A 27,491-nucleotide genomic window follows, 5' to 3' on the forward strand; every position below is an offset into this window, starting at 1 on the left:
ATATACGTACTGAGAGAACTTTGATGTGAAGCCCTATTGAATCAGTCGTGCACGGCCAAATTTTGGGACCATTCGGAACTTTGCAGTGGCTCCAGTCCAGATATATTCGCGATATAATTTTCGTTTCAGGTATAACGGCATCGTCTAAATGACGAAATTATTTTAGTATTTACACTCTGGGACAACTTAGCTCTCACAGGTCCACTCCGTACTAGACGTCTCCTACTAAATCGCCGAGACTAGACCTACCTAGACTAGATCTGCCTACGCTAGGTCGCCCACAACTGAAGATCAAATGCTCGGTCCCGGTACATTTAGAGGTGCCGTACATAACATAACCCAGATACGACGTATCTGGTGCTCCAAATATTTCTAAACGCGGTTGAGCATGTCTGTAGGATTTGCGTGTCAAGGAAGAAAAACCTGATTGTGCTAATCGCGATAAGGTCCCTAATGTCATAATGTCCTAAGGTAATGTCAGCAAGGTCCCTCTGAAGTCGGCCCGGGACGCACGATTCCCTGGAATCGGGATGTCGGCATATAGACCGGAAGATGTCCACGACAACGGTTCCGAAAACAAGATAAGCCAATCGCGTCATTCCTTTAGAGCGGCTGACGTCACGTTGTTTAAGCTTGGATTTGACAGCTTCTTTTATCGCATCGCTATCGCAGAGCGCTTGTGATCAACTAAAACTTCCCGGTATCAATGTAAACGAGGATAAATAGGAGGCAAAAGACACATGGCGAACCTAACATATTTACTGTCACCACCACAGACCCCATTTGCGCCACTGGCCTCGCTTCATTGATAGAAGTCGATGAGGCCACTGTACCGCAACGGCTACTGCCATGGAAATGGGGGGGAGTCCGAGGGAAGAGGACATCGTATAGGAGAAGACAGTCGCAAATGAAGACTAATCGTCCACCTGATGCAGCACGGTGGAGTTCCTCCAGCATCTTGTTTGCGGTGGCTGCTGATGAGAGAACTATTTCCGGTGACGAAACGGTGCGGCTTAAGAAGATTTCCGTTATGCGGTCAACTTCCGGTCGCTGAGACGCGTGGACGTGATAGTGTGGCTATGATGTGTAGGTTGCATGAGTTACGGTATACTGTAGTAATAATGATTCTCTGGTTCGTATAATTTCTGGTTAATAGTGCATCTTTGGTTCGTCAATTTTGCCAGTGCTAATAGAAATTTACTTGACTGTTTTAGAAGCTTCGGTTAATGAGTTTCTGAAGACTTGTTGCCATGGTTCTGGGATTGTCTGTAGATATGTGGATGACATGTATTGGGAACACGGGGAAATTAATGGCAAGCCTATGCTCTTCGCCGGAATTTGTCATTCGGAACTGGTTAAGCTCTGTCCAGTTCACTCCTTGTTGCCGGATGCCTCGAAGAAACCTTGTTTTCATTGTGTTTACCTTGCCTTATCTCAGCAGGTTGATCACTGCGGGATATTCTCAAAAATTAATCGTGGGAAAATTGATTTCCCAGCCTCCTTGTCGACCGAAAATTTTTTACAGGAGTCGAAACGTAACGCTGTAGTCGCTTTCTTTCATAATGTTTCGGTAATTTAAGGGTGATTTTTGGTAAGCATGGTATCAGGCTTTGTTTCGAGAATAGGTTTCGTCTAAATAGGTTAACTCCGTTTTACAGCGATAGCTGTATCGGGAGGCTTTGCGGTGTTGACGGCCATTATGGCAACTAGTGATGGGCGATACTATCGAAACATTCGATACTATCGATACTTTTTGACTATCGATTGTCCAACTATCGAGTGAATCGGAATATCGATAGTATCGCGATAGCTTTCCGGACTATCGATAGTATGGTGACTATTGCGCCTCGTGCGTCGGTGGTGCACTTCACTGAGCTTCACGTCGCTTAAGCCAAGCCAGTCCAGCACTTCGCTTCTGCCTGCAAACTTTTCATACTTTATTCAGTCCGAATTTAAAGTTTTAGCTTGTTCCTTTTGAAAATGACACTTTATGCGAAATTTCCGTTTCGCTCCTGCAAACAATCAATAGTTTGTTCACTGAGAATTTAAAATTTTAGCATGTTCCTCTTCAAAACGAAACCTTTTGAATTCGCGTTTCGCTCCTGCAAACTATCAATAGTTCGCTCAATCCGAAATTATATTTTAGTTTTTCTCTAGCAAATTATCTGCACTTCGAATTTAAAATTTGAGCAGGTAACGAAACTTTCTGAATTCGCGTTTCGCTCCTGCAAATTATCCATAGTTTATTTATTTCTAATTTATGATTTCAGCATGTTTCTTTTGAAAACGAAACCTCCTGAATTCACGTTTCGCTCCAGCAAACTATCAATAGTCCGCTCACTGCGAATTTAAAATTTCAGCAGTTTCTTTTGAGAACGAAACCTTCTGAATTCGCTTTTGTTCCTGGAAACTCTCAATAGTTTGTTCACTCAAAATTTAAAATTTGAGCAGGTTTCTATTGAAAACTAAACTTTCTGACTTCGCGTTTCACTCCTGCAAACTCTCAATAGTTTGTTGACTACGAATTTAAAAATTTACTCATGCTTCTTTAAAAAAACGTATGAGTTCGCGTTTCACTCATGCAAAGTATCGTTTAGTCACTCGCAATTTAAAAGTGAACATATTTCCATCGGAAACAAGACCGTATGAATTTTTGTTTTTCGCATGCAGTTTGACGATCGCGTTTCGCTCGTGATTGATAATTACCTCTCGGGGGGGGGGGGGGGGGGGGGGAGAAAGAAACATGATCATGAAAATAAAATATGAAGTTCACGAAATATGAACTATCGGAGTATACATCTACACACTTCTATAAAGTTGGCATTTCTGAGGAGGAATTAGTGGCCCTTAATTGTCACAAACCCGTATTACTGTGACAGTAACATAAACTAGTATCAGTTTGACAGCGTATGCGGCTGCTCTGAATAATATTAACCATACGCATAGCGCACAACAACCCACGAAATCTCTTTTTCTGCTTTGTTGGCTTACGCAGAGCAGAAGTTCCCGTCCGTTTTTCGGCTCCTTATATAATCGTTTTTTTTTTTTTCGTGCTAACGGTGCGAAACTATTTGAAAGATATCTGCTGTGTAACTATAAATAAAGGTATTTGATTAGATTGAGAAATAACTCGAAGCAGTGACTTCTACATTTTTGCAGCAAGCTGGTTTGGTATGTGTCCAGCTTACTATTCAGCTGTACTCGTGGCACGTAACAGCGACAGATTTGTGCCCTTACTGCAGTGAACGTGAGACAAACATGCACGTGTTGTTTGCCTGCCGCATTGCTCGCGTCTTTTGGAACCTTGTCCGACGAAGCACGAACATAGTATGCCCAGTGCGCTTTAACCAACGTCACCCACACCGCCTTAGTGTACTTCTCACAGCTTGCGGCGCGGTTGTGCTTTGGGAGGCTCGTTGTAAGGCAGTCGCGCAACGTCGTCGAGATGTGCCCATTTTTTGCTTGGTGCGGAGAGCGCGCATACTGCTCACTACTGAGTTGCAGCGGGAACTGTTCGCTATTGGAGATGACAGGTTTCTTCGTCGATGGCGCTTCCATCCGTCGCTTTCAGCCCGAGGTGGCTGCGTTACGATCAAGGGCACGCCGCCGTGAACTATATCATATCATTTCATCGATCACCATGTTGTAAATAACCGTTGTACATAATCGTTGCGTCATCCTGCAGCCCCTGAACATGTGACCATACCTGTCTCATACCTGTCTCATTAAATTTTCCTATGACAGCTTACTATCGATAGGTGAAACCATCGATAGTTTTGAACAAAACTATCTTTACTTAAATGAGTAGTCATCTCAACCATCGATAGTACTATCGATAGTGTTTGGATGACTATCGCCCATCACTAATGGCGACCGCAGCAGAAACAAAATGAAGTCACCGCGCCATGACGTCACAACATCACGTGGTACAGCTCATGCCACCAATGACATTACACACATGACGTCACACCACCTCCAGCACCGCCATTGGCCCGAATGAATCGCAGCGCAGAGAGAGGGAAAAAACGCGTGCTGTGTGCTTGTCGGTACCAGACTCCTCACATTGTACAAGATGATACAGCTGTCGCTGTCACTTTTTAGCGCATTTGGGGAAGGTGTTTTTTTCTCTTTTCCAGCCCAACTGTATAGTGGAGACTTTCTCGAGACGGCGTCGTCGGCATTGGCATGTCCGCACAAAACTCTTATCGCATGTGCGCTCAGCGCTGGGACTAAGAAGGAGAATCCCGCCAGTTTACAACCGCTATCGATGGAAAGTGAGATAAAAAAAAAGTATACGTCAGTTTTACGGCGCCAGGGGTGCCGTGCAGCTTCCCAATGAGCTCATGGTGGCTGTGCGCTACTTCTCGCCTCGCGCCGCGCGACTTTATCGTGTATGTACTCGCGCCTTGCCGCACGCCCAAGCTTCTCGTCGTCGGATACTTCAACGTGGACGTTTCACTGTCCATGAACACCACTTTCCTAAGTGATATGTCCGAACAACTGGACCTTACTATGTGCACTGATATCCGCAAACCAACAACTAGACATGGCTCATACAGCTCAGACAGCAAGTTTGGAATATTTTTCCACTAAGTCGTACTTCAGTTCAGAAGCGTAAAGGCTTCACAAAGCAGCGTAAGAAAAAAGAAATAAGAGTTTGAGGACTCATTCATCAGTGGAAGGAAAATGTGGCTATTACGTGGGTATGCAAATCTAGTATCAGTTTGAAGTTTCAATATATATAAAAGAGGAGATATTGAATCCGTCACGTAACAAATTCTGCTACTCCCACAAAGATCCCCTAAATGAACCACACAGAAAGGAAAAAGAGAAATGAAAAGATGGAAAGATAAAAATAGAAAACATCACCCCGCCCTGTCACCGAACTGTACGTGCACTTGCATTGCTGCAACCCCTATAGAAGTGAAATGAATTGCGAGAAACTAACAGGGACAGGGAACTCGACGACACATGCCTATAGAACGCGGTCCTTAAGTACAGATGCCATATCACTGCTCACTAAGTTGACAAGCGCAGATAACGCCATATCTCTCTTCTTCGGTTCCCATACACGCAGCACGTTGACTATATCGAAGGTTCTATTGTCCAAGCGGTTGAGAGCAGACTTCAATGTATAGCTCTTTGGGATGAATTATCTTGCGCAGTGCATAACGATCGATGTGTTCCGTGTTTTCCACAGACACACGGACACACACTGGACAGTTTGCTGAACTAGCCATGCCGACTTCATGGAGAAAGTGTTGACCATACGTAGCGTTAAGGCGAAACCGATGCAAAAGTGTTAGCTCCGGGTCAATCTGACAAAGCAAGGATGAACGTCCGTCGACTTGTAGCCATTGCCTTTTGCATATGTCTTCTGTCAGCAATTTCAACAGGTGTCGGACATCTGACCCCGAATATCTCAGCGGGTGTTCCGTTGACGATAGGTTCGCTATATCTGCTCTCATCTGCAGCTTTATTACCCCGTATGCCAATATGTCCAGGAATCCACCGAAGCGGTATATGTCGTGTCCAGTATCTACTGCTTTCTTGTACGCGATGAGAATGTTCCGTACTATTGGCACCATACAATCACTTCCCAAGAATGATGTTATGGCTTGGAGACCGGCCTTCGAATCGCAGTGTATGACCCATTTCGCAGGCACCTGGCGTGCAGCCACATACTGCATCGCCAGCTGCATGGCTACCAATTCCGCTCTTGTCGACGATGTTCTGTGGGAAAGCCTTGCCATTCCTTATCTGGTGTGCTGTGATACAACAAATGCTGTTGAAGACCCAGACTTTGACGTCGACCCATCTGTGAAAATTGCGATCCTAGCACGATGGCTCTCCATCAGAGACAGACGGTACTGTTTCAGCACTGGAGATGGTAGTGCAGCCTTTTGGTGATGTACACCAGGAACAGTCAACGCAATCCGAGGAAGTTCTAGTGTCCACCGAAGATAGACGGCCGTTAATGTCAACTGTGTCAAGGTGGTGTTTGTGATACCGCGTGCATAGACGAACGTAGTGCCGCACTGTTTCCTGCGCCCTCAGTACATCTAATGGAAGTTCTCTGGCTTCTACTGTAGTTGGGCATTTGAAGTTGCACAAGGTACACCGAGGCAGACTTTTAAGCTTTTGATAATCCGCGTTACAGTGTCCCCTCTGACGTGTCGCTTATTAGATGCAGTACGGGCAAATGGTAGGCCATCATCTGCCGAATGAGTGCTTTATGTATGGCGAGGAGAGACGCTGTCGACATTCCCCAGCGGGAGCCGCTGATGCGCCCAAGAATATTGATACGTGCGTCGGTCCTTTCCTTGAAATGTTTAATGTGAGCATGCCACGAGAGCTGCAAGTCGATGATTACTCCCAAGAACCGGCGATGAGACACTCTCCTTATTGGTTGGTTGTCAAGCTCCGGTTGAAGTCTTCATTTTCTTTCTACTGAAGGGAAGAAATACGGTAGTTCTCGACTGATTTGTCCATGCCCCTGTCCTTTAAGAAGGAGGCCGTACAATCTAATGCATTTTGACGGCGCCGCCGCAATGCGGGCATCTGCACGCCAGAGCACCATATGCATATGTCGTCGGCGTACATACTAATGCGCACGTTCTTCGGCACCCGTTGCGGTAAGTTCGCCATGACCACATTGAAAAACAGGGGACTCAGCACGCCGCCCTGTGGCACTCCGCTTGAGAGGCCATGACTGTCACTATTCCCGTCTTCTGTCTGCATATACACTGACCTCCCTTCGAGGTAGTCTGCGATCCACCGTATAGAGACCGACCTTGTATTCCTAGGCTATACAGATCATGTAGGACTTAGCTGTAACTGATGCTGTCGTACGCCATTTTGATGTCTAAAAATGTTGCAGTTGTGGTCGCGACCTTGCGCGCTTTCATGTTCCAAGGAAGGTCATCAGGTCTAATACGCCCTCCGTAGTGCACTTGCCTTTACGGAAACCAGTCATGCATTCTGGAACAAAGCTTTTGTGTCTCGAGGACCACCATCTTTTCCATTACCTTGCACGCGCAGCTCGACAAGCTAATTGGCGTGAAGGACGCGATATCCCTGAGAGATTTCCCCATTTGAGTAAGGGCACTCCTCTGGAGATTTTCCATATCGCAGTAAGTTTGCCCTCGCTCCTCTAGTATATTTTAGAGCCATGTGTGCCTCATGGGCGATTATTGGTTGCGGGTCAGTCGTTTCATGTATTTCGGTTATAAAGCGCACTGCCTTATTTTCTCTGAAATTCCGCACCAAGAACGAATTTCCGTCTAAACAAACATTCTCATTATAACGTAATATAATCCTATAAATATTGACAACACAGCCTCGTAGAAAACGCGTTATGAAAGACATGTCACGTCATTTACGATATTTGTAGTGTGGCGTTATAAAAGAACTCCATTATAAGAAATCATCACGCCATAGCACCTTTGTCGCAGAGCGCAACAAAAGCAGCTCTGTCTCTCTGTTCCATTGGTGGACGTTTCAAAAATAGGATGACATTTGAAACTGCGCTTTCAATGGAAGTGATGCGGACTCTTGTCATGTCGACGTCTGGGAATTCGTTCGTTGTTTGACAGGATGTCTCCCATGAGACTTGCAATGATAAGCAGTCCATCCAAAAAAATACGGTTTCTTGTTAATTCATTTTCAGGGTTGCGGGTATAACACACTCTCAGGCAACAACGAAGTGCACCATTACATCATGCATCTCGTTGCTAGTACCGCTGAATGCATAGATCGGTTTCCCAGTTACTTGCATCTGATTGCGTGGTTATCAACTGAGGCGACTACGAACACCGTAGTTTTTATACATTTCGAGTGTAATGCATTGTACTATATGGCTCGTATCTTTATAGTGCAAGTTTCCCACCATACACAAAGGGGTGTTTCCTAAAACACACCTCTAAATTGGCGTGTTAGCTACAAAAGCAGCACAATTTCAGTGGCATGCGCTCCATTTAAAAGGCTGTTTCAGATGGGTGGTTTGGAAATACCTTTGTCAGCACAGTTATTATACCTTTCAATTACCAGCCCGCGTGGCACAGTGGTTAGAATGATCGCCTTCCACACCACGACTGCACTCTTAAAAATGAACTTCACCGCATAGCATGCTTCTAGCCAACCATCATCTCGAATGATATCGTTATCTTCCCTGATTTGTTGAAAACGGGAGGCGTACGCCTTTTTTGTGCCACTTATGCGGTTCATAATTGTCACAAATAAGGCGTACGCCTACCGTTTTCAACAAATCAGATAACGATATCATTTGAGATTATGGTTGGCTAGGAGCGTGCTATGCGGTGAAGTTCATTTCTAAGAGTGTGGGAGGTGACATGCTTTCCAATCCCGGCACCGGCTGTGCTGTCTGAGGGTGAGGGTCTGAGGGGCCCTGAGTTTTCCGGCTGACTTTCCAGGCAAATGTCGGCACAGCTCCCCGTGAAGTCGGCCCAGGACGCATACTAACCGTCTCCCCGTCCCACTCTCCTTCCTGCTCTCCTCTCTCCATCTGTCCAAGTCTGCGCCGCTTATAGCCACCGCTGCTTCTTTCGTTAACACGAAATTAGAAAAACTACAACAACACACATTTGAATTGAGCTAGCGGAAGAAAAACAAGCGTTTATTTACAAAAATACCCCTCTTACATGGTGAAGGGTGTAAAAAAATTTAGCCAAATCCACTGAGTCGAAAACAGCCACGACGAGCAACAGCAGGGAGTATTAAAGTAGGGGACACAATTTTAGCGTACCCAATAAACGGGCCGTACAGCAGACGCGATCAACGCGATAGGAGTTTCAACAGGGTTTCCCCTACCATGCGACTCAAAACGCAATCACCTTACGCTTGTAGCACCATAAAGCCTACGCCCCGTTTATTGGGTACGCTAGAATTGCGTCACTCATTCAAAGACTTCCCGATAAAGTAAATAGAACGAATTCAAATAGTCTAATCAAGTTTGGCTGTGATGCTGTAACGCGATTCAGAAGAGCAGAGATTAGTTATCGGAGAAGGCAAAGAGATAATGACTGCAGGCGTTGTGCTGCTTCCCCTTGCAGATCTACAGGGGATATACAATCCCCCCCCCTCCTTATCCTTTCGCCAGAGAAGTTCACGTTGTTCTAGCGCTGGCTGGCTTCCGATTCAATTAGAGGTTGAGTTACAGCTCTCTAATGAATCCGGTGAAGGTACTTAGGAACCAAAGGGGAGTATCCTTCTTTTAATGCTGTCATTTTCTTTTTCCGTTTCCAACTCCAAGTTAGGCGTCTCCACAAAGTTCGTGGAAGCTCGCTGGAGTATCCGATGGACTATATATCTTCCCTGCGCGAGAAGCGAGGAGTTGAAAGCATCCTCTGTCAGAAGCTCTTTTCGTGTTTTTTTTTTCCGCTGCGGGTACGGATCAAACTTGTTTGCATTGATTGCATTGATTAAAAGGTAGAGCTGTAAACCAAAAGGTAGCTTACTACATTTCAAAAACGTAACTGTAACACAGTCACTCTTTTAAAAACGAGCTGTAAGTGTACCTTGGTTCCCTTTTGTCGATGTGCACGCTTGGGTACCATACGCAACTTCAACCCATAGAGTCAAATGCCAATATATCCATATACTTAAGTAACTCAAAGGTATGGGACAGAGTGCACTTACTTCATCGACATCTAACCGATCGTTTCCAGTGAGGGAGCTACTTATGCTGCCAGGAATGTCCCCAGCAAGTACATATATCATCTCCTTAGGAGCAGAGTTTGAAAAGAGGTCATTGTATAAGTTGCCATTGAGCCCGTGCTTCGGCTTTTCCTCAGGAGCGGCGTATTTCCGCCGAGGCGCAAAAAGAAAGATGGTTGAAATATTTGAGGAGGTCCCGTTTCCCTTTGATGAGACGGACGTGCCGGTACAAATTGTGGCGTCATTTTGAAGCGCGCCTAGTTCTTTTCTTTCTTCCTTTCTTTCTCTCTCTTTCTTCTTCTTCTTCTTTTTTTTTTTCAGTTCTTACGAACTTCAACTGCAAATATTACAAATTCGACAGACAGTGCAGAGGAGGCGTAACGTGTGCAACAATGCAAAGACGCAACAAAGATGCAACGCATGGTTTAGGAGGACGATGCGACAACACGGGTGCGACCAGGACGGGGATCGGAGCCCATCCGTTTAGCGAGCCTCGTTTTAGCGAATCTCGTCTTAGAGGCTTTTTCTTAGGGAGCCACGTTTTAGAGAATAACGTGTTAGGGAAAATGGCAACGCTTTACGTTTTATCGAAAGTCGGTTTAGAGAATGACGTTCTTAGCGAAGTGACCTAAACTTCACGTTGGCTTCGGTTTCGTTTTTGTTTCTTTCCTCTTTTGAGATACGTGAGAACGTATACCTGTTTATGAGATTCCTAAAGGTCGTACGCTGAACCCATGAGGAACTGAGGTTGTACTAGCTGGTATATACCGTCTTCTTAACGAAAGGTGTGTCAAAGTGAAAATGCTGGGTTCGCCTTGACCTTAATAGAGAGAGAGAAATACATGATGACGATGATATGGGGATGACTTCCGCTCATTGAGCAGAATGCTACCCCATTGCTATTGGGGAAAAATGAGAGGATGGTGATGAGAATGATACTGACGACGCTGACAGGGTTTTAGAGAGAGTCAATCAGGCCGGTAGTTTGCAGGAATTTGATGAAGGGTCGCAAGACGGACATCTGCTTTCGTGTGCCCCATGGTCCCAAAATGAGTCTGGGGTCAAGGGGTCCGCTGTCAATCCGCGCAAAGTCGTTTGCCAACAAGTGACGCTCCCTCCTATAAGTGGCACATGCGATGATCACATCCCAAGCAGCACAATGTACTGAAAGTCGAGTGCAATAGGGGTGGACGGGTAGGTGCAAGGCCTTGGACAGACTAGTGAAACTAAAGAACATTGATAAGACGCATACTGTCCACCCCTATTGCACTCTACTTTCGGTACATTGTGCTGCTTGGGATGGGCCGCGGTCGCTGGCACACCACACTCCGGGCACACGGGACTACTGGCACACCCTATCTGGTAACGGTAGTACGGCGTAAAGGCAACATCCAGCCGTAAGCGATGTAGGAGGGACTTAATGACGCGTTGTAAAGATGTCGGTAAGCGACATGAGAATGTTGGGTCCACAATTCCCAGTATGGTACTGACCGGGACATCCCGACGCCATTGTTCGACGGATGAGGAGGCAGCCCAGTCACGAAAAAGGGACCGTCTGTCCCCCCTTGGGAGAACAATCGGGACACACTTGCCCTGGTGGTGAGCGGCCGCTGCCGCAGCGTCGGCAACGTGGTTGCCAGAGATTCCGCAATGACCCGGAATTAACTGAAAAGCGATGGTGTGGCCGCGACAGTTATGGACTTCAGTAGGCGTAGAATGTTTATCACAAGTGTGGCCAGTGAGCCAGTGTGGCCTGAGGTTTTCAGGCATCGAAGAGCTGACTTGGAGTCCGTACAGACTACCCATCGCCGTGGGTCGCAGGTGGCCGCATATTGTAAAAACAGCAGGATTCCGTACAGCTCGGCTGAGGTCGAAGAGGTGCGATGGGACAACCGGCAGCCCCGGGTGAGCGGTATCGAGGGTACCACAAAAGATGAGGATGACGAAGTTTTCGTTGAGGAGCCGTCCGTGAAGACCGTGCAGAACCCGTCATATGCGGTGCCGATGAAATCCACAGTCAGTTGCTGTAGTACGAGGTCGGGGTAGCTCCTTTTGTTGTCCGTGATCCCAGGGACAGAGGCGGTGACGCTTGGCGACGGAAGTGTCCACGGGGCCGTGCTTTCAGCGGCGGGGCTGATCACGAATTTCGGAACGCGGGATTTGAATGGCGTTATACATCCGTGGATCGGCGTGCTGCGCCTTGCCCAAAGTTTACGGATGAGCGGGTGGTGGCGATGGTGTGCAATCAGGCGGAGATACTGGCGCACAGTTTCTGTGTTTCTGAGAACTTCAAAAGGGATGTCACGGGCTTCCGCAACCACTAGCCTTGTCTCGGCCCCGCGGGGGACACCGAGGCACACCCGTAGGCTCCGTGCCAGCATAGCCCGGATCCTCTGTGCTAAGGTGCTGGGGAGATCGTGAAGCACAGGCAGACCGTAGGCGACCGTGGCCCGAATCAAGGCGTTATGCAGCATCAGGAGGTCCTTCTCATCGCGTCCCCACCTCATTCCAGTGAAGTGACGGATGACAGCGGTCCAGCGCTGAACTTCCTTCCCCATGCCATCAATGTGACGTTTCCAACAGAGGCTAGTGGTTAGAGTTACGCTGAGGAATTTGTGGTGCTTGACCTTGCACAAAGGGTTTGGATTTCCAAAGCCAGGGGATTATGTGCCATATAATTTGGAGCACGTCTGTCGCCCAGTTTTCCACGTTCGCTGAACGATTTGGTTTGACACGTGTTACGTTCTGCCAGACGTTCTTTTTTTTTTTTTCGCGAAGAATGTGGGTAGCGGTCATTTCCCAACCAGTATGCTGGGTGTCGTCTGGAAGATGCTGCCGTACTTGTTCGCAGAACGAAATGGTATACGCAAACAGTACATATTGAGGGTGATTCCTTTGAAATATAGACGCGCCACATTTTTTCGCGCGCGGCTGGTGTATTTGTATATCTGTATTCCCATGTCAAGTGCCTAGTGAGATCAAGACGAAGCTTCCGGACGGAAGCCTTAGTAAGAAAAAAGCGCGCCGCACAAGAGGAACTAAAAAACAAAAACAAAACAAAAGTGAGTAAATTGGGGATTTTTTTCTTTGTAGCTCGCGTGAGACATTTGATAGCACAATACATGTCTATCTTCATTAATCAATGGGGTTAATTAGTGAAAACTAATGAAGGTATTCATTCGGAAGCTTAGATTTGGACTCATATTGTAGGCTTCTCAGCCGGGAACATAAATACATCAGTCGCGCGCAGTAAAAAGTAACGCGTCTATTTTCAAAAATAGTTGTTAAAAAAATCGAAATTTTCAAAAATCGAAATGTTCTCGTTCTAGCGTAAAGGACGCACGCATTCTCACGAAATATCGGTACTTTTCTACTGACTAAGTATAAGAGAAATAGAAAACAAACCCGCAAATAATAACAGGACTTTCACTGGGATTTCACCCGCGACACCTTCCCGAGCATCACGCTCCCATAGCGGTCGCGGTACGCCGCTGGCAACTGCGTGGCCCCATCTGCATCACCATCCCTGTCCCAAGAACTCTGCCCGCTTCGCCTTCCCACCAGGCTTCCATACAAGATACTGGCAGACCATCCAATTGCGGTCAAGAGGCACCGGGACCAACGTTTCACCGGGGACACGAACGGAGTTGTACTCCCGGTCTTCCCGTGCTTCACGATGGTCCTCGCCGCCACTCTCCTTGGCGACAACACTAGGAGCTCACTGCTCACAAACCGGTCGCGGTTCCGTCGCCGTTCTCTCCAGTAAACCACAAACGTCTATTAGACGTAACATCTAAGACCGAAGGGAACGTCTAATCAATATCTATTGTACGTACAGTTAGTACATTGTACCCATGTTCTAGACTTCTTCTGTGCATTCATTTAGCAGGTGCAATGGACGTATAATGAATGGTACAAACTTGTGACACGTTTACGAAACGTTGTTCCGACTATCAATTTAATAGTAATTTTTACATAGTGCTAGAAGAAGCGAATCTATCTTATGAGAACGTGAGAAATTGGAGAACAAGTAAAAGCAAGTTTTTCCATTGTTCGCGTCCTGCTCTCTGCAAAGTATTTACGTAGCACTCTTCCACCAACACAGGAAACCTATCAGTTTGACAGCTGCACTCAGTAGGTAACCACATCATAGACAAAAGCCTGATTTACAAACACAGTATTTGTCAGGAAGGAATTTCAGAAATGTCAGCGTGCAGTTTGACTCATTGCAGACGTACAGCTCCCGTCAACCTTAATAATAACACCGGAAGAAAATATGGTATCGTTCCCGAGCGCGATTACAGCAACGCTTGGGGCCATAAGGAAATCTTAATTGAACAAAATTCTTCTGTTAGTTTAACGCAAGGATTTTGTTCACTTAACATTCCCCCAGTGCCCCCAGGGTGGCTGTTACCGCGCTCAGAAATGAGACCGAATTTTTTCCAGTGTTATTATTAAGGTTGAGGGGACCTGTACAAGAAACGCATCCTCGTCACCGTTACAAACGTTTTCGGCCCCCATTACACTTAACAAACATCCCGCAACTATCTGTATTTTAGTATATGTTCCATCCAGTGCGACAATAGAAGCTACTGAGAAATGCCGAAGGTGTGTCGGGCGGAGTACGGCCACGGGCACGGCATTTGCGCTGTTCATGCACACAAAATAGCCGAAAAAGTAGATTTGCAATCCGGTCTGTTTTGTCGTATGTTAATCCGGTAGGAACATCGATAGGACGTATATTAGACGTCGCAATGCCTCACAAACACGTCCAATGGATGTGACAAATGTCCAGCAGGTACATCCAGAGGACGTGCATTTATACAGTTATGGACGAGCTTCCGACGATCCATATTACATCCCTGGAATGGAATGTGGACATATCTGGATATGTACTAGACATTCCAAATGTCCACTGTGTACCATACTGTGGATGTCCATTAGACGTTTTTGGTTTACTGTGTCTGGACCGCATCGGCCTACCTCTGTTCCCAGCTTCGGTCCACCCCTGGAACCCGCCCGATCAGCGCTTGTCCGCACCATTCATCCGCTACTTCTACCCATTCAGCACAAAACTCAAGTCCAGCCGTCCTTGTTCCACGTGTCGACCCTCTTTCTCCTCTTCACGTATCAACGCGGACCTCAACCGCTAGCTCTACACCGCTCCGCGTCTGAGAGGGGAGTGATGTAGCAGCCCGTGGACGACGATGAAGACGTCCCTCTGCTGGAGCGCGCCTCTGCGCCTACCAACCAGTTCTACTGGCGCCGTCCTAACGTGAGGCCACGCACATCTGCCCGCTGGGACATTACATCATCGCCGGTCAGGACTCGTGTGGATGAAGTCCATCTCCTCTACAGTTACGACGATCGCCTTCCACGCCGAGACTGGGAGGTGGCGCGGGTTCGAATCCCGTCACTGGCCGTGCTGTCTGAGGTTTTCCCTGGGTTTTCCGAAACACCTTCGAGACGAAGGGCGGTCCAGGACGCGTACTAACCCACATGTCCCACACTCCGTCCTGATGTCATCTGTCCACGTTTATACGCTGCTCATAGGCACAGTTGCTTCGCGGCGCTAACACTGAATTAAAAAAATATCATCATGTTTATCTCATGACAAGAGAAGTGTACGTCTTTCGAAATATTTCTGAGAATAAATTTGTTGAAGAAAGAGCTATATAGAACTCTGAACAACGTCGTGCAATAAGATAAAAAGCTATATTGTCACGACATTTCTAAATAGTTACTGTTACCATGGGTTACAGGGGCTGTGATACCAGTCAAGACACAGAATCAAGCAGAAAGAAAAGGCAACGGAGCCGGAACACTATACTGTATTGACTACACGAGGAACAAGTAATATCTGCATCACGGTCAAGCAGAAAAGTACACGACAGCTTGTTCTTCTTTCGAAAGTTATTGAGGAACAGCGCTATAATATCGACTGGAAGGAACAGAATTGATCGGAATTCCTCGTGCGTCTCAAATTCCTTTGGAAACACCCATCAAAGCAGGGTTTGATTGACAGTCGATCGATGCGCGACTCCCAAGCTCTGTTTTTTATTTCCTTTTCCTTTTTTTGAGCGAAGGTTTCACTTCGATAACGAGCAACATCGTTAATCTGAAGCGGCCTGCTGACTTTGCATGTGCGTTCCGTCTCAAAACGTCTTTTTTGTTTTGTTCTTTTTAGCTAGATTTACGAGTTCGATTTGCGATTATTTGTGGGGGAAGTTCCATGACAAGAAAAGAGAAATTAAGAAACGGGAAAAACATTGAGAATGTTAAGTGGTCCGTGGAATATTTTCAGCAACTCAGCTCGAACTCACGCATGAATGGGATAACTTCGCCAATCATCCTGGTGGTTACCGTGACACAGGGAGCATAATACGTTACTGCTAGGAGGAGTATACTTTACTGCTACATTAAGTTGGGATGTTCATATTCAACATGTTCGGGCAAAGGCGTGCTCTATAGTCTTGGATTAATATGTACGTATAAACATTTTTTATTACGGAACGCTTTCTGGCTGTTATATCAAATATACGTTAATTGAATCACATTTTAATTATTGTCTTCTTGTTTGGGGCACATCGTCGAAACATTCACTCTCTAAGCTGTTGCTGGTTCAGAAAGGGGTCTTACGGATTTAAGAAAATGTACCTTATAGTCATACAACGTCAGGCCTTTTCCACAGTGTACTAAAAATTCATAACCTGTATAATTATGATTAGAGAAAATGACAGGAAATTCCTTGAAATGGAAATTTTAAACGCGTGAGTCATGCCTCTAACTATCGTAATCCTTATGGATACTCTTATTCCCAATGTAGGACTTCCGATGGTTTTCAAACATTGCAGCATAATTTAACTAGACTGTTCAATAGAGTCGATATTGACCCGTCTAAAATAGGCAAGCATGATCTGTTAAACTATTTTTGTGCATTAGATTAATGCTATCCGCTTACCAGGTCGATTCTTGTTTTTGTCTTTTACTGTGCTGAATGTTACATGTGAACTGTGAACATGTGAACTGTGAACTGTTATGTCTTCAGTGCCTTCATTTAAATATGTTCTTCTATAGTATTGAAATATTACTTATTATTTATTAGTTTGATTTATATATTAATTCTAATGTTTTTGTGCCTTTATTTAAATATGTTCTCGTTTATTGTTGAAGTATAAGTTATTGCCAGAGCTTGTACTAGAGTGTTACAATATGTTACCTATGGTATTACAATGAAGTTACATATGGAGTTACAATATGGAGTTACAATATGGTATTATTATGCTGGGTCTCATGTGTTTGTCCCCGCTGACAGCGGGTGACTGAGGCCTTTGTCAAATCTCTTTGAGACTTTTTGCCTCAGCCTCTCTTCACTTGCTTGTGAGAAATAAATAAATATCAAATATCAAATAATGTTAGGGTCGATTCACACGATGCAACTTTAGTTGCGCGTAGCCAGGTTGCACCGTGTGAACGGCGAAGCTACTCTACCACATGACTAATACCTACTCGAGAGAGTGGTTTGGAACGCAGCCATCATATCCTCCGCGCAGCCTGTGTTTCCCCATGATAGGTAGAACAGATCAGGCCCCTGACTTGCAATGGCAGTGGGACGCCGGTGAAAGTAAACGACGTTTAAGTAATGACAACTGTCACCCGTAATCGTAGACGCTGGTGACCGTAAGTTAATGCAGTGTGAGTGACTGGCGTGCTTTGTGTGACTCATCTCAGTATGCGCGGCCCATGAAACGGGCGTCGGGTCAGTACCGCTCGCGGTGCTGTTCGGGGAAGATCTTCAACAATACAAGTCTGCTCTTCGTTTTGAGGGCGAAAGCAGTGATGTGGGCAAGCATCGTGCTTCTCTCATCCTACAGTTTGTAATACAAACAAGTCTGCGTTGCAGTGTGGTAGGCTAAAACGAGCTCAATAAAGATCGAGCTCACTAACTCTGTGACTCATATAATCAGTCAACAATACAAAGTCTGCATTGTAATTCCCACTGTCGACCCCGGTATTGCACCACTGCTCCGTGTGGCCACTCTTGTGGCTTCCACAGCTGGACCCTCCCGTCGCGCTATTCAAAGTGCACAAATTCGGTGGCCTGCCTTTGTCCCGTCCTGGCTTCCTGGTGACCTTCAGGACATACTCTGGAGATTCGCCTGGAAAGTTCAGCCTACCAGCGTGACCGACTGGGACGCTAGGGAATCGTACCCCACTCTACGTGCCCCTTTCGTAGACACCCCGAATCGAACGAACATGTCGTCTATGACTGTCGTGCAGCCAAAGCTTTTTGGCAGAATCTGCGAAGGTCCACACACATTTGGTGTACGGTGCACTTTCGTGAAACCTTGCCTCGTCTGCGTTCGCCCGACGGTGTACCCCGCGTCGCTGTAACGCGCATGGTGGTAGCAGAGGCCCACGAGTTGCCAGTAGAGGTCTTACGTGTCAGAGAAACTGTGCGCCATTATCTACGCCTCGTCGCGGAACGCCGTCGTCACCCCTTGGTTTCGAAGCTCAAAAGGCTTTTGTTGGCAGATCAGTCGTCTACAGGTCCCCTCCATGGGTCTTTTCGATACCTTCGATCTCTACTACCATTCCTGGGCTCAAGAGGAAGAGGGATCACGTTGCAACACCCGTGTTGAAACAACTTGCGCTAGACATGATGCAGTGCCATTACCCTTCGCACACTGCAGTATTCACAGATGGGTCGACCAACTTGCACTGCTCCACTGCTGCCTTTACAATTCCGACTATGTCGTCGTGCCACGCATACCGTCTCTCGCACCGCACCTCATCCACGTCCGCAAAGTTGCATGCCATTTTGTTCTTCCTCAAGCACATTCCATCCGCCGCTATCACCAGCTGGGTGATATACTGCAACTCCAAGGCAGCTCTCCAGTGTATAGCGAACATGGGTATTCGTGGATCACTTGCGCCTGTGGTTGTGGACATACTGGAGGAACTAAGCCGTCTTGAGATCAGCGGGCACTCTCTCTACTTCCAGTGGGTTCCTGCACACTGTGGCATCCACGGCAATGAAGAGGCTGACGAGGCTGCAGCAGCTGCGTATCATTCCCGATCAAGCGTGCGGATTACCCTCCCCAAAGGCGACAGGCGAACCTTCCTAAATGATGTGATGAGGCCTCTCGCACATGCGCAATGGTCTCGGGACGTTCCATCGAGAGTTCTGATGCGTGAAGTGGACCCTGACTTTGGCTTCACCATGCCTCGTGTCTCGTGTGCCTCGCCATTTTGCGTCGCTGATACACAGGCTTCGTTTCAGGGTTGCATTCACCCCCCATTTCAAGCTCTCGCTGTGCTGTTTTGACGGATATCAAGCATGTGCTCCTCGACTGCCATCTTTACACCTCCCAAAGAGCAGCTCCCTACGGTGTCGCCTGCAGTCGATCACGGCCGCAACATTCACATTGGCAACCTCGGCCCTTGGTCTAACCAGATTGACCATCGCCAAGCTACTGAGTATATCAAGATTTTTCTCCGGGACACTGGTCTCCTCTCTACCCTGTGATGTGCCTGCGTACCTGTGTGCTGTGTGTGTGTTTTTGTGTGCTGTGGTTTCGCCTACCGTTCTGATGTCTTACTGACTCCACTGACTATCGACCCTATTTAGCATCGTTCATCACCTCATCGTCAGGGACACATCTCATCCTGCCCATTGTGCCTTGGGGTAGTGGGCCGCCGGGACGACTGGCAAGAATTGGCAAGCATAGCGAAAGATAAGGAGGTTACTGGTTACGCGAGGAAAATTCCAGAACGAGCAAAGATCTTTTTTTTTCCTTCTTGTTTTTTCTTTTTTTAAGTATAGTAACCAGTAACCTCCTTATCTTTCGCTATGCTTGCCAATTCTTGCCTGTCGTCCCGCTTCGTCCACGTGTTTGTGAACCTCCCATTTTTCTGTAACCGGTCTGGAGCCTAGATCACTACGTTCACATAATCCCCTCCACGCTCTAACAAAGCGGCCATTCACTCCGGCCGTAGAAGCCCGTACGGACCCTTTCTTCCGTCCGGGCTGTTGACCCACAATTCACATGAACCTTTAAACACGTCACACCTAACCTTTTAAATACCATGCCAATGATGAGGACGGTGCCCAGAAGAAGAACAGTCTCTGTTCGAAATATCGGCGGCTTCTGTCCTGAGGCAACTCCCTCCTACATCTCTACCGGTTCGCTGGATTTCTACCCATCTATAAAAGGTTCGTGTTAGTTCAGACTCCTCGTATGCGTTCATAAGTATTGATTTAAGTCAGTCTCTTCTACATCTAAATGCTCTTCACACGGGGTCCCTTACCATGAATATTAAGCGTTTCAGCATATTTTTGCGAAACAATCACGTATCTCCCAGTACACCAACCAATCACATACAAGTCCCTCGAACGCAAGACAGGTTGTTCTTAAACATACAGAACGGCTGCACTGTTCAATTCGCCACTTATTGGTGGCCACAGCTGCAAGATGTATTGCGTGTTTTAAAAGACGCGGTCGTCCAATTTGTGTCGACCGGACTTCTGCGGTATTATTGATTATTTTTTCGCTTCTTAAAACTTAAATTTTCGTTGTACGCATCCTCGAGTCTTTATGACCTGTACAGTAGACCGTGGTCATGTTCACTGAACACATTCCAACGTTTTGTTTTCTAGAGTGTCAGTGGGTTTCAGCTAATAGAAAGTGTGGAACATGATAATAGTAACAGTGATAATTCACGTTTTCGTGGTGTTTGAAACCAACTGTCATTACAGTATAACTCTCGTACTATCTCACTCATGATCACAGTTGTCTCGCGACGTACAGTCCCGAATTATTAATATTATTATTATTATTACTATTATTCATTTATTTATTATTGTTACTTTCTTCATGAGCGCCACATTTTATTTTTACCTAGACCAAACCAAACCGAACCTATTATAAATGTTGTTGAAGTGCAGCGCATTTCAAGAAGCACCGAAATAGAGGAAGAGAAGGCATCCTGTCTTTGCAGAAAATGCACCAAACTCTGTTGGTAGACTGGCATCAAGACAACCTGGAATATTGCTTTCAGCATGCGTATTTGATTGAGCCTCGGGTGAGTTTGAGTTTGACCAAAGGCGAAAGAACACTAAAAACAACCTACCTGTAGCCGAGCTGGAGTCAATTACAGTTCCTGACGGCTCTTCGATCCATGACGTTACGGTGACGAAATCACGAACGAAGCCCGGTATGTGGCACTTCATGACGGCAGTATTTCCGGTGACGACATACTCGTCGTACACTTCCGCTTGGTAAGCTTGGCGAACCACTGCGAGAAACGAAGGGAAATTAAAAACACAAATAAAACAGCTGTAGCACTAAAAGCACCTGTTGATTTACGACGAACGTACTGCAATGCGCATCCTTCCGCGCTCATCACATCCTGCACTTTTCAAACAGAACTTCACTACATAGCACGCTGAAGGCTAACCGTGGTACAGAATGATACCTTTATCACCTTTGATTGGAAAGCACGGGACGTACGCCTTTTTGTCACAATTAACATAACTGTATAAGCGTCACAAAAAGGCTTACGCCTCCGGTTTTCAACCAATCAGGGATGAGAACGATGTCATCCGAGATTATGGTTGGCTAGCCGCGTGCTATGCGGTGAAGTTCGGCTTTAGGGTCCTGCAATACAGGGCCAACCCGCGGCAGAGGTGAAGCAAGCTTCAAGCACTTATTATTATTATTATTATCATCATCATTATTATTATTACTTATTATTATTATTATTATCTCTTTTAAGGTTCTGTTTCCTGGGTTTTCCTCAGACGCTGTCAGACATATGTCGGCACAGTTCCCTTAGATGTCGGCCCAGGACGCACATTCCCCCAGAGAGTTAGTCGTGACGTTGCCCACCTTTGCGAGGCCGACAATGACGAGCTTTTTCTGCAGTACCACTACCGCCATCTGTTTTACGAGTAATATTACAAGATTTCCTAATAAATAAAAAGATTATTCCTGTGGAAGCGTAGTGTTCCCGTAATGATGTTCGAAAGGATTGGAACTTCATTGGAACGAGTAATGATAATTTGTGGTAACAGTGGACATCATCCCCATCGTTGTCATCATGTGTAAAGTGTCGGGGGATTACGTGCTAAAGAAACTTGAGAAGAACTCTAGCGTGGACGAAAAAGTGAACTGACCAGCCCTTTAGACCCTGACACCTTTGTTTGAATATTGCCGTCCACGAGGAGTCGACTCACAATACCGTGCACATCTTTAACGTATAAACCTTCCGAACCTTTAAATAATGCCAAAGATGAAGACGGTGCGCAGTAGAACAGTCGGTTCGGAATATCGGCGGCTCTAGACCTGAGTCTTCTACTGCAGATCATCCGATTGTCATTCACATAAAACGACGGCTTGATTAAGGCACAGCGAAGACAACCTACTGAACAATCATTCCTGTTTGCGCATGCGCTTTTCAGACAAAGGATACCAATAATCCGCGCAAAGCAAATATATAGTACTATGTACGACATGCAAGAAATTGATCGAAATGTCGCCACACACTAAGCAAAACACTCATATTTGAAGTGCAGGCTTCGGAAAGCAAGAGATCTGCATATTTCTCGCTACCCTACCCTCGTTTCAAGAAACGTTTGCTCTATCCGTTTTTCGTTTCCTGTGTGTTTTTGCATCCCTCAAGAACTTCTCTTTTGTTTTCCCGATACCCGAGCGTGTCGCTTAGATCGCACATTGTTCCAAAAGTCTCACCAGCTTGTTCCGAACGCATTTGTTGTGGCGCCGGAGAAAAAGCAGCAGCCCTTACGAAACGCGCCCTGCTGTATTTTAATTTCTTCTGTTCCCCCTTTTCTTTTTTCATTGTTCCGCTCTTGGTAAACGTACTCGTGCGGCAGTCTTCTTATAGAAGCAGACGGCACCGCATATTTTTCCGGGAAGCGGAATTTATTTCAATACAGGCCGCCTTGCGCGCAGTTTAGTCTCTTTCAGCACGCGTACCTAGACGAAGAGAGTGGGGTATATGTGTGTGTGCGCGCGCGCGAGCTCCCGGTATTTTGTACGGTCGGTGAAGCAGAAACTGCAGCAATCATACGAAAATGTAGCAATAAAGAAGATGTAGTGTGTGCGCATATGGAATAGGTGAACGTTTCGTATCAACCTCTGTTACGAGTGTGTGCTTTTCTTTCTTTTTCTTTTCGCCTGCAGGCATTTTCTTACTTATTTATGACGCGTGGATATTGCAAGCTTAGAAATGATTCTTTTTGCCAGGAAATATTACTGGAGCAAACTGTTCCAGGGAATAGGAGGAAGCCATTGCGTACACAACGCGACAGGCGGCAGGTATGGAGTACCGTGTTAAACGACGCTTCCATAAGTAAAAGAGCGAATGCATAAGTGAATAGCTTGCAATAGGTGAGAACTAGAGGGATATAGAAGGTTCGCTACTTGTCCGACTGTGTAATTCAAAGGGCAGTTGCTTTATGTATTGGCTTTGCATTTGTACGTTGCTATGCGCACCGGTTCACAATGGAACTACACTATTTTCTTTCCTAGATTCTTAGAATTCGTGTGTTGCAGTTTGTAGCAGTAACTACAATAATATTGAAAGTGTTTAATAAGTAGCTACGTCCTAATTCTGTAGGTAAACTACTGCTACAACTACAACAACAAAACACACACACATGCATACACGCACGCACGCACATACAACGGGACAAATGATATCGTAATTAGCGATTGACAACATCCGCCCTCACATAAAACTGTGATAAACAGCCAGCATTCTGGGATAAAGTACAAGTATAGTGTGCTGTGTTGTTGTTGATGATGATGATGAAATATAATGACACAAAGTAGAAAGGGAGCGAAATTTCCAGCGGAACTCGTTTGCCGAGTGTCCGCATGCACTGAAGTACATAAGGGGAATCACAATTCTCTGATTCAGGTTGATTCAAGGGACCTCACCCATGCTTGCTGCACATTCACCCGGTGTTGCGCTACCCAACAGCACAATATTTTAACACTATGGAAAGGTCGATCGTCATGGGGAGCCAAAGTTGCTCCCGAGACACTCCGATTCCGACGCACTCGATGAGAGTATGCTTGGTATCGTCTACAACGTTACCTACAGGGTGTCCACCATAACTATAGAAGTAAAAATAGAGGGGGGGGGGGTGATGGCAGGATAGGTTCGCCGTTAAAAATAGAAAAATCACTTTTTCCCAGTTTTAACCAATGGCGATGCACTCCACGTCTAAAGGTCCGCCTTAAGAGGGCATAGGCAAGCTTGTGTGGCGATGCATTAATTAACTTTAGCTAATTAACCTTTTAATTATGAAAGATAGGCGGATGACCCAAAGGGGAGATCGAGTCCCTTGGGGTCACTGGTAACATTGCCGTTTTCAGAACAAAAATCGAGACAGTTATAGCACGAAGGGAGGGCCTGGAAATAAGGCGATCTGGTGGTCGTTTTTCGACGCTCAAGTAGAAGCGCTCCCGTTTTACGTTCCTCTGTATGCGGGGTAGGAAAAACGCTGTCACAGCGCACCATGCGGAGGGGAGGGGGATTAACTTGATACTTGATAAGGAATGTTTGGAACCGAGAGAGCTTTGAACGGGAGCGCTTCTACTTGAGCGTCGAAAAATAACCACCAGATCGCCTTATTTCCAGGCCCTTCCCTCGTGCTATAACTGTCTCGATTTTTGTTACGAAAACGGCAATGTTACCAGTGACCCCAAGGGACTCGATCTCCCCATTGGGTCATCCGCCTATCTTTCATAATTAAAAAGTTAACTAGCGAAAGTTAATTAATGCATCGCCACACAAGCTTGCCTGTGCCCTCTTAAGGCGGGCCTTTAGACGTCGAGTGCATCGCAATTGGTTAAAACTGGGAAAAAGTGATTTTTCTATTTTTATAAATTACTTCTATAGTTATGGTGGACACCCTGTATAGTGAGTATGGCGTAAAAGAAGGGAACGTTACTTGAGCGCACCTCGTGTCACGCACTTTACTGCGCGTTCAGAGGAGCCTACCCTTCCACAATGTTTCCACTACCATGATCATAATCATCATTACATACACTGAAATTAAGCTGTGCGGTACATTGACACGCGTTGTTCATCGCGTAACGAACGCTGCATACATTTTTACTTTTTTGTATTCTTGTTTACTCTCAGAGCCTTGGAGCGACTTTGCACTATACTGCCCCTCCTGGGCCTACTTTACGTAATCTCGATCCATGCTGTCGTCGTCCTCCTTCTCCGTTCCGATTCCAAACCGAAATTAACCGTCAAGTCAAGCGCACCTGTATCAATTTCGTAACGACTCCATGTTTTTTCAATACAGCGGAAAATGAAGCAACTCGAGAACCGCATGAGGAGATGGAGTCATTACTGAGGCCATGAACTCTCTCTTATCGATTTTTCATCTGCGGAATGGATGTTTGCAATCACTTTATATTTTATTGTCTTTCGCGTTCGGTTTGGAATGAAATGAAAAGGGAAGGTGTGATTGGACACCGGAAGGAATGAGTGTGTCTCTCTGATGGAATTAAATTCCTCCGGCAACGGTGCAGGTATGACACTGCTGCTGATGAAAGTATTTATGAAACAACCGTCCCGATCTGAGCACTTCTTGTTTTTAACGTTACAGCGTTAAGCTTTTTTATTATAGGAAATATAGTTTCGTAATGCAGTTTAAAACGCGGCTCTTGTGAAGTATTACTTTTTGTTGTCTTGTGGTGTTTTTTGGGAATTTGTATGGAGTTTGTCATACGCCATACGTGCATTACGCCACTTTATACTTTGTGGAGCATCCTTGTAGTGAATATTTTTCTCTGTTTTGAGACTCATGTCATTTTTATAGGTATAATGCTGACTATAAATAAGACCTTCTAATAATAATAAATTTTTAATAATACCTTTTTGAAGGTATTGCAATTCTTGTAAGTCCAGCCTCCTACTCCGTTATTCGTCTATGCGCGCATAACAAGTTCCCCGGAAGGGCTCGCACTAAATTCGTTTCCCGTTTAGTCAAAGAGCAGACAACAGATTACTCAGTGAGATAATTGTAATGTGCTAGGCTGAGCTACCAGGAAGATGTTCTAGAACATTTTACAGCGGGTAGTCCTAAGGGTCATTAGAGATAAAATTAGAAGGCGAAGAAAAGTAACATTATACAATTATTAGTCAATTCCTGATTACCTAACGACATAATAATAATAGTAATGGTGCAATGACGTTACACGTAAGGTTTGTCTACCGAGTCTGGCGATATGTTGCACGTGCGACGTGCCGCAGAGTATGACTGCGGATAATTTCGACCACCTGGGGTTCTTTTGACGTGCGCGGGAAATCTCCGACACACGGTGCTGGCGTATCTATTGACATGTTCAACACGTAAGCTTTGCCGTTTCTTCTTTACTTATAAAATATTTTCTAGGTTTCTAATATATCTAGGTATTTCTATGTACTCTAGGTTTCTAGTTCCTAGGTATGTACTTTCTAGTAAAATACTCTCTTGTCTTCGAAGCTGCCCTAATTGTTATTATACTTGTCAAGCGCTTCTAGTTTAACGCTCTGTGTTGGCTCTGTGTTTTTGACCATGCGGTTGTTCATTTGCACCTTCGCAGAAATGAAGATTAGAACGAATCCTTTCATAAGCGAAGTAGTTTGTTGAAAACATCTGCGAACTTCAAAAATTCGCATTAGGAAACCACCAGTATTTTCCCTTTATTTTACTACTATTTTCACGTATTAATAACTCAAATTGATTGAGTAACATACCTCAGGTCGGGAGCGCCAGTATATCGAACACAGACCGTTCCCCTGAAGAAATGAACGAAATTAAATTTATGAAATTTATTGCCCCTGTTTTGTTTACCTTATCACCATCACGTGGCCCTGGTAACTCACGCCATTCTCATGCTTATACAGGAGGTCCGAAATGAAATCTCCTTTCGAATGCACGCGCATAATCTTCACAACCCCGAAAAGCTGTGACGCGAGGCATGCCTCCCGTCACGCAATTTTCGCCGCCAGGATATTGCCTGGCGCTCCACTGTTCAGAGTGCCGAAAATTGGCACGGCTCTTCGCTGAATCGTGCTGATTAGGCATAGAACCTTAATTGGTGGGTAATTATCAGCACGCTCTCTTTCGAGAGGTCAGCGAAAAGGTAAGGAAAACAAAGTTTGCCACGAGCGGAGTACTATTCGCCGCCGTCGAATATCACGCGTGGGAGACTGGGATGCTGGGATGCTGGTGCAGATAATTCCGGAACGTGGCTCAAAGAGAGAGAGGGCGATTGTTCTCTCAGACGGCAGACAGAGGTAGGCGGCGCCACCAGAAGTGTTACGAAAGCAGGATACAGTCAGATATTCGGACTATGAAATATTACGAATATCAATAATTCCTTTATTGTTATAGTATCTACTACTAATGTCATGGTGTTAAGCTGGGTGATGAGATCATTTGAGTCGAAAATCACGTGAGTTCGAGTTGTCATTTTCTGAAACTAGCTTCTTCGAAGTTCCAATTATTCGAACACTCGTGTAGCGCATATTGTCCCGATAAGGCTATGTAAGTGTTGCGAACATTGGAAGTAAAATTTTAAGAAGTTCATACATTCCAGAAGACCGAGCGGCCTGCGAATTTTCGCTATTTGTCCAAGACGTGGTAGCGTGTGTCATACTTTACGTTAACAAAATAGAGGACCTGCACTCTAAGCTCGCAAATACATCACGAGACAAATCGTCTGCACACGCTTCAAGATATATTGTAGAGAAAGATTGCGAAATCATAGCGGCATAGTGATAAT

General features: G+C 45.7%; 1 protein-coding gene across 2 annotated transcripts in view; it reads right to left on the reverse strand.

The window, feature by feature from the left end:
• The window catches only part of LOC135394112 (cell adhesion molecule Dscam1-like), a 281,899-nt gene that overhangs the window by 83,380 nt on the left and 171,028 nt on the right, over positions 1-27,491 (reverse strand). For both annotated transcript variants that reach the window (XM_064624627.1, XM_064624626.1), the window contains exon 3: positions 20,809-20,973. In XM_064624627.1, the coding sequence (XP_064480697.1) occupies positions 20,809-20,973 (165 nt within the window). The remainder of the gene's footprint in view (positions 1-20,808; positions 20,974-27,491) is intronic.

This window comes from Ornithodoros turicata, chromosome 5 (assembly GCF_037126465.1).
Source record: "Ornithodoros turicata isolate Travis chromosome 5, ASM3712646v1, whole genome shotgun sequence".
NCBI lineage: Eukaryota > Metazoa > Arthropoda > Arachnida > Ixodida > Argasidae > Ornithodoros > Ornithodoros turicata.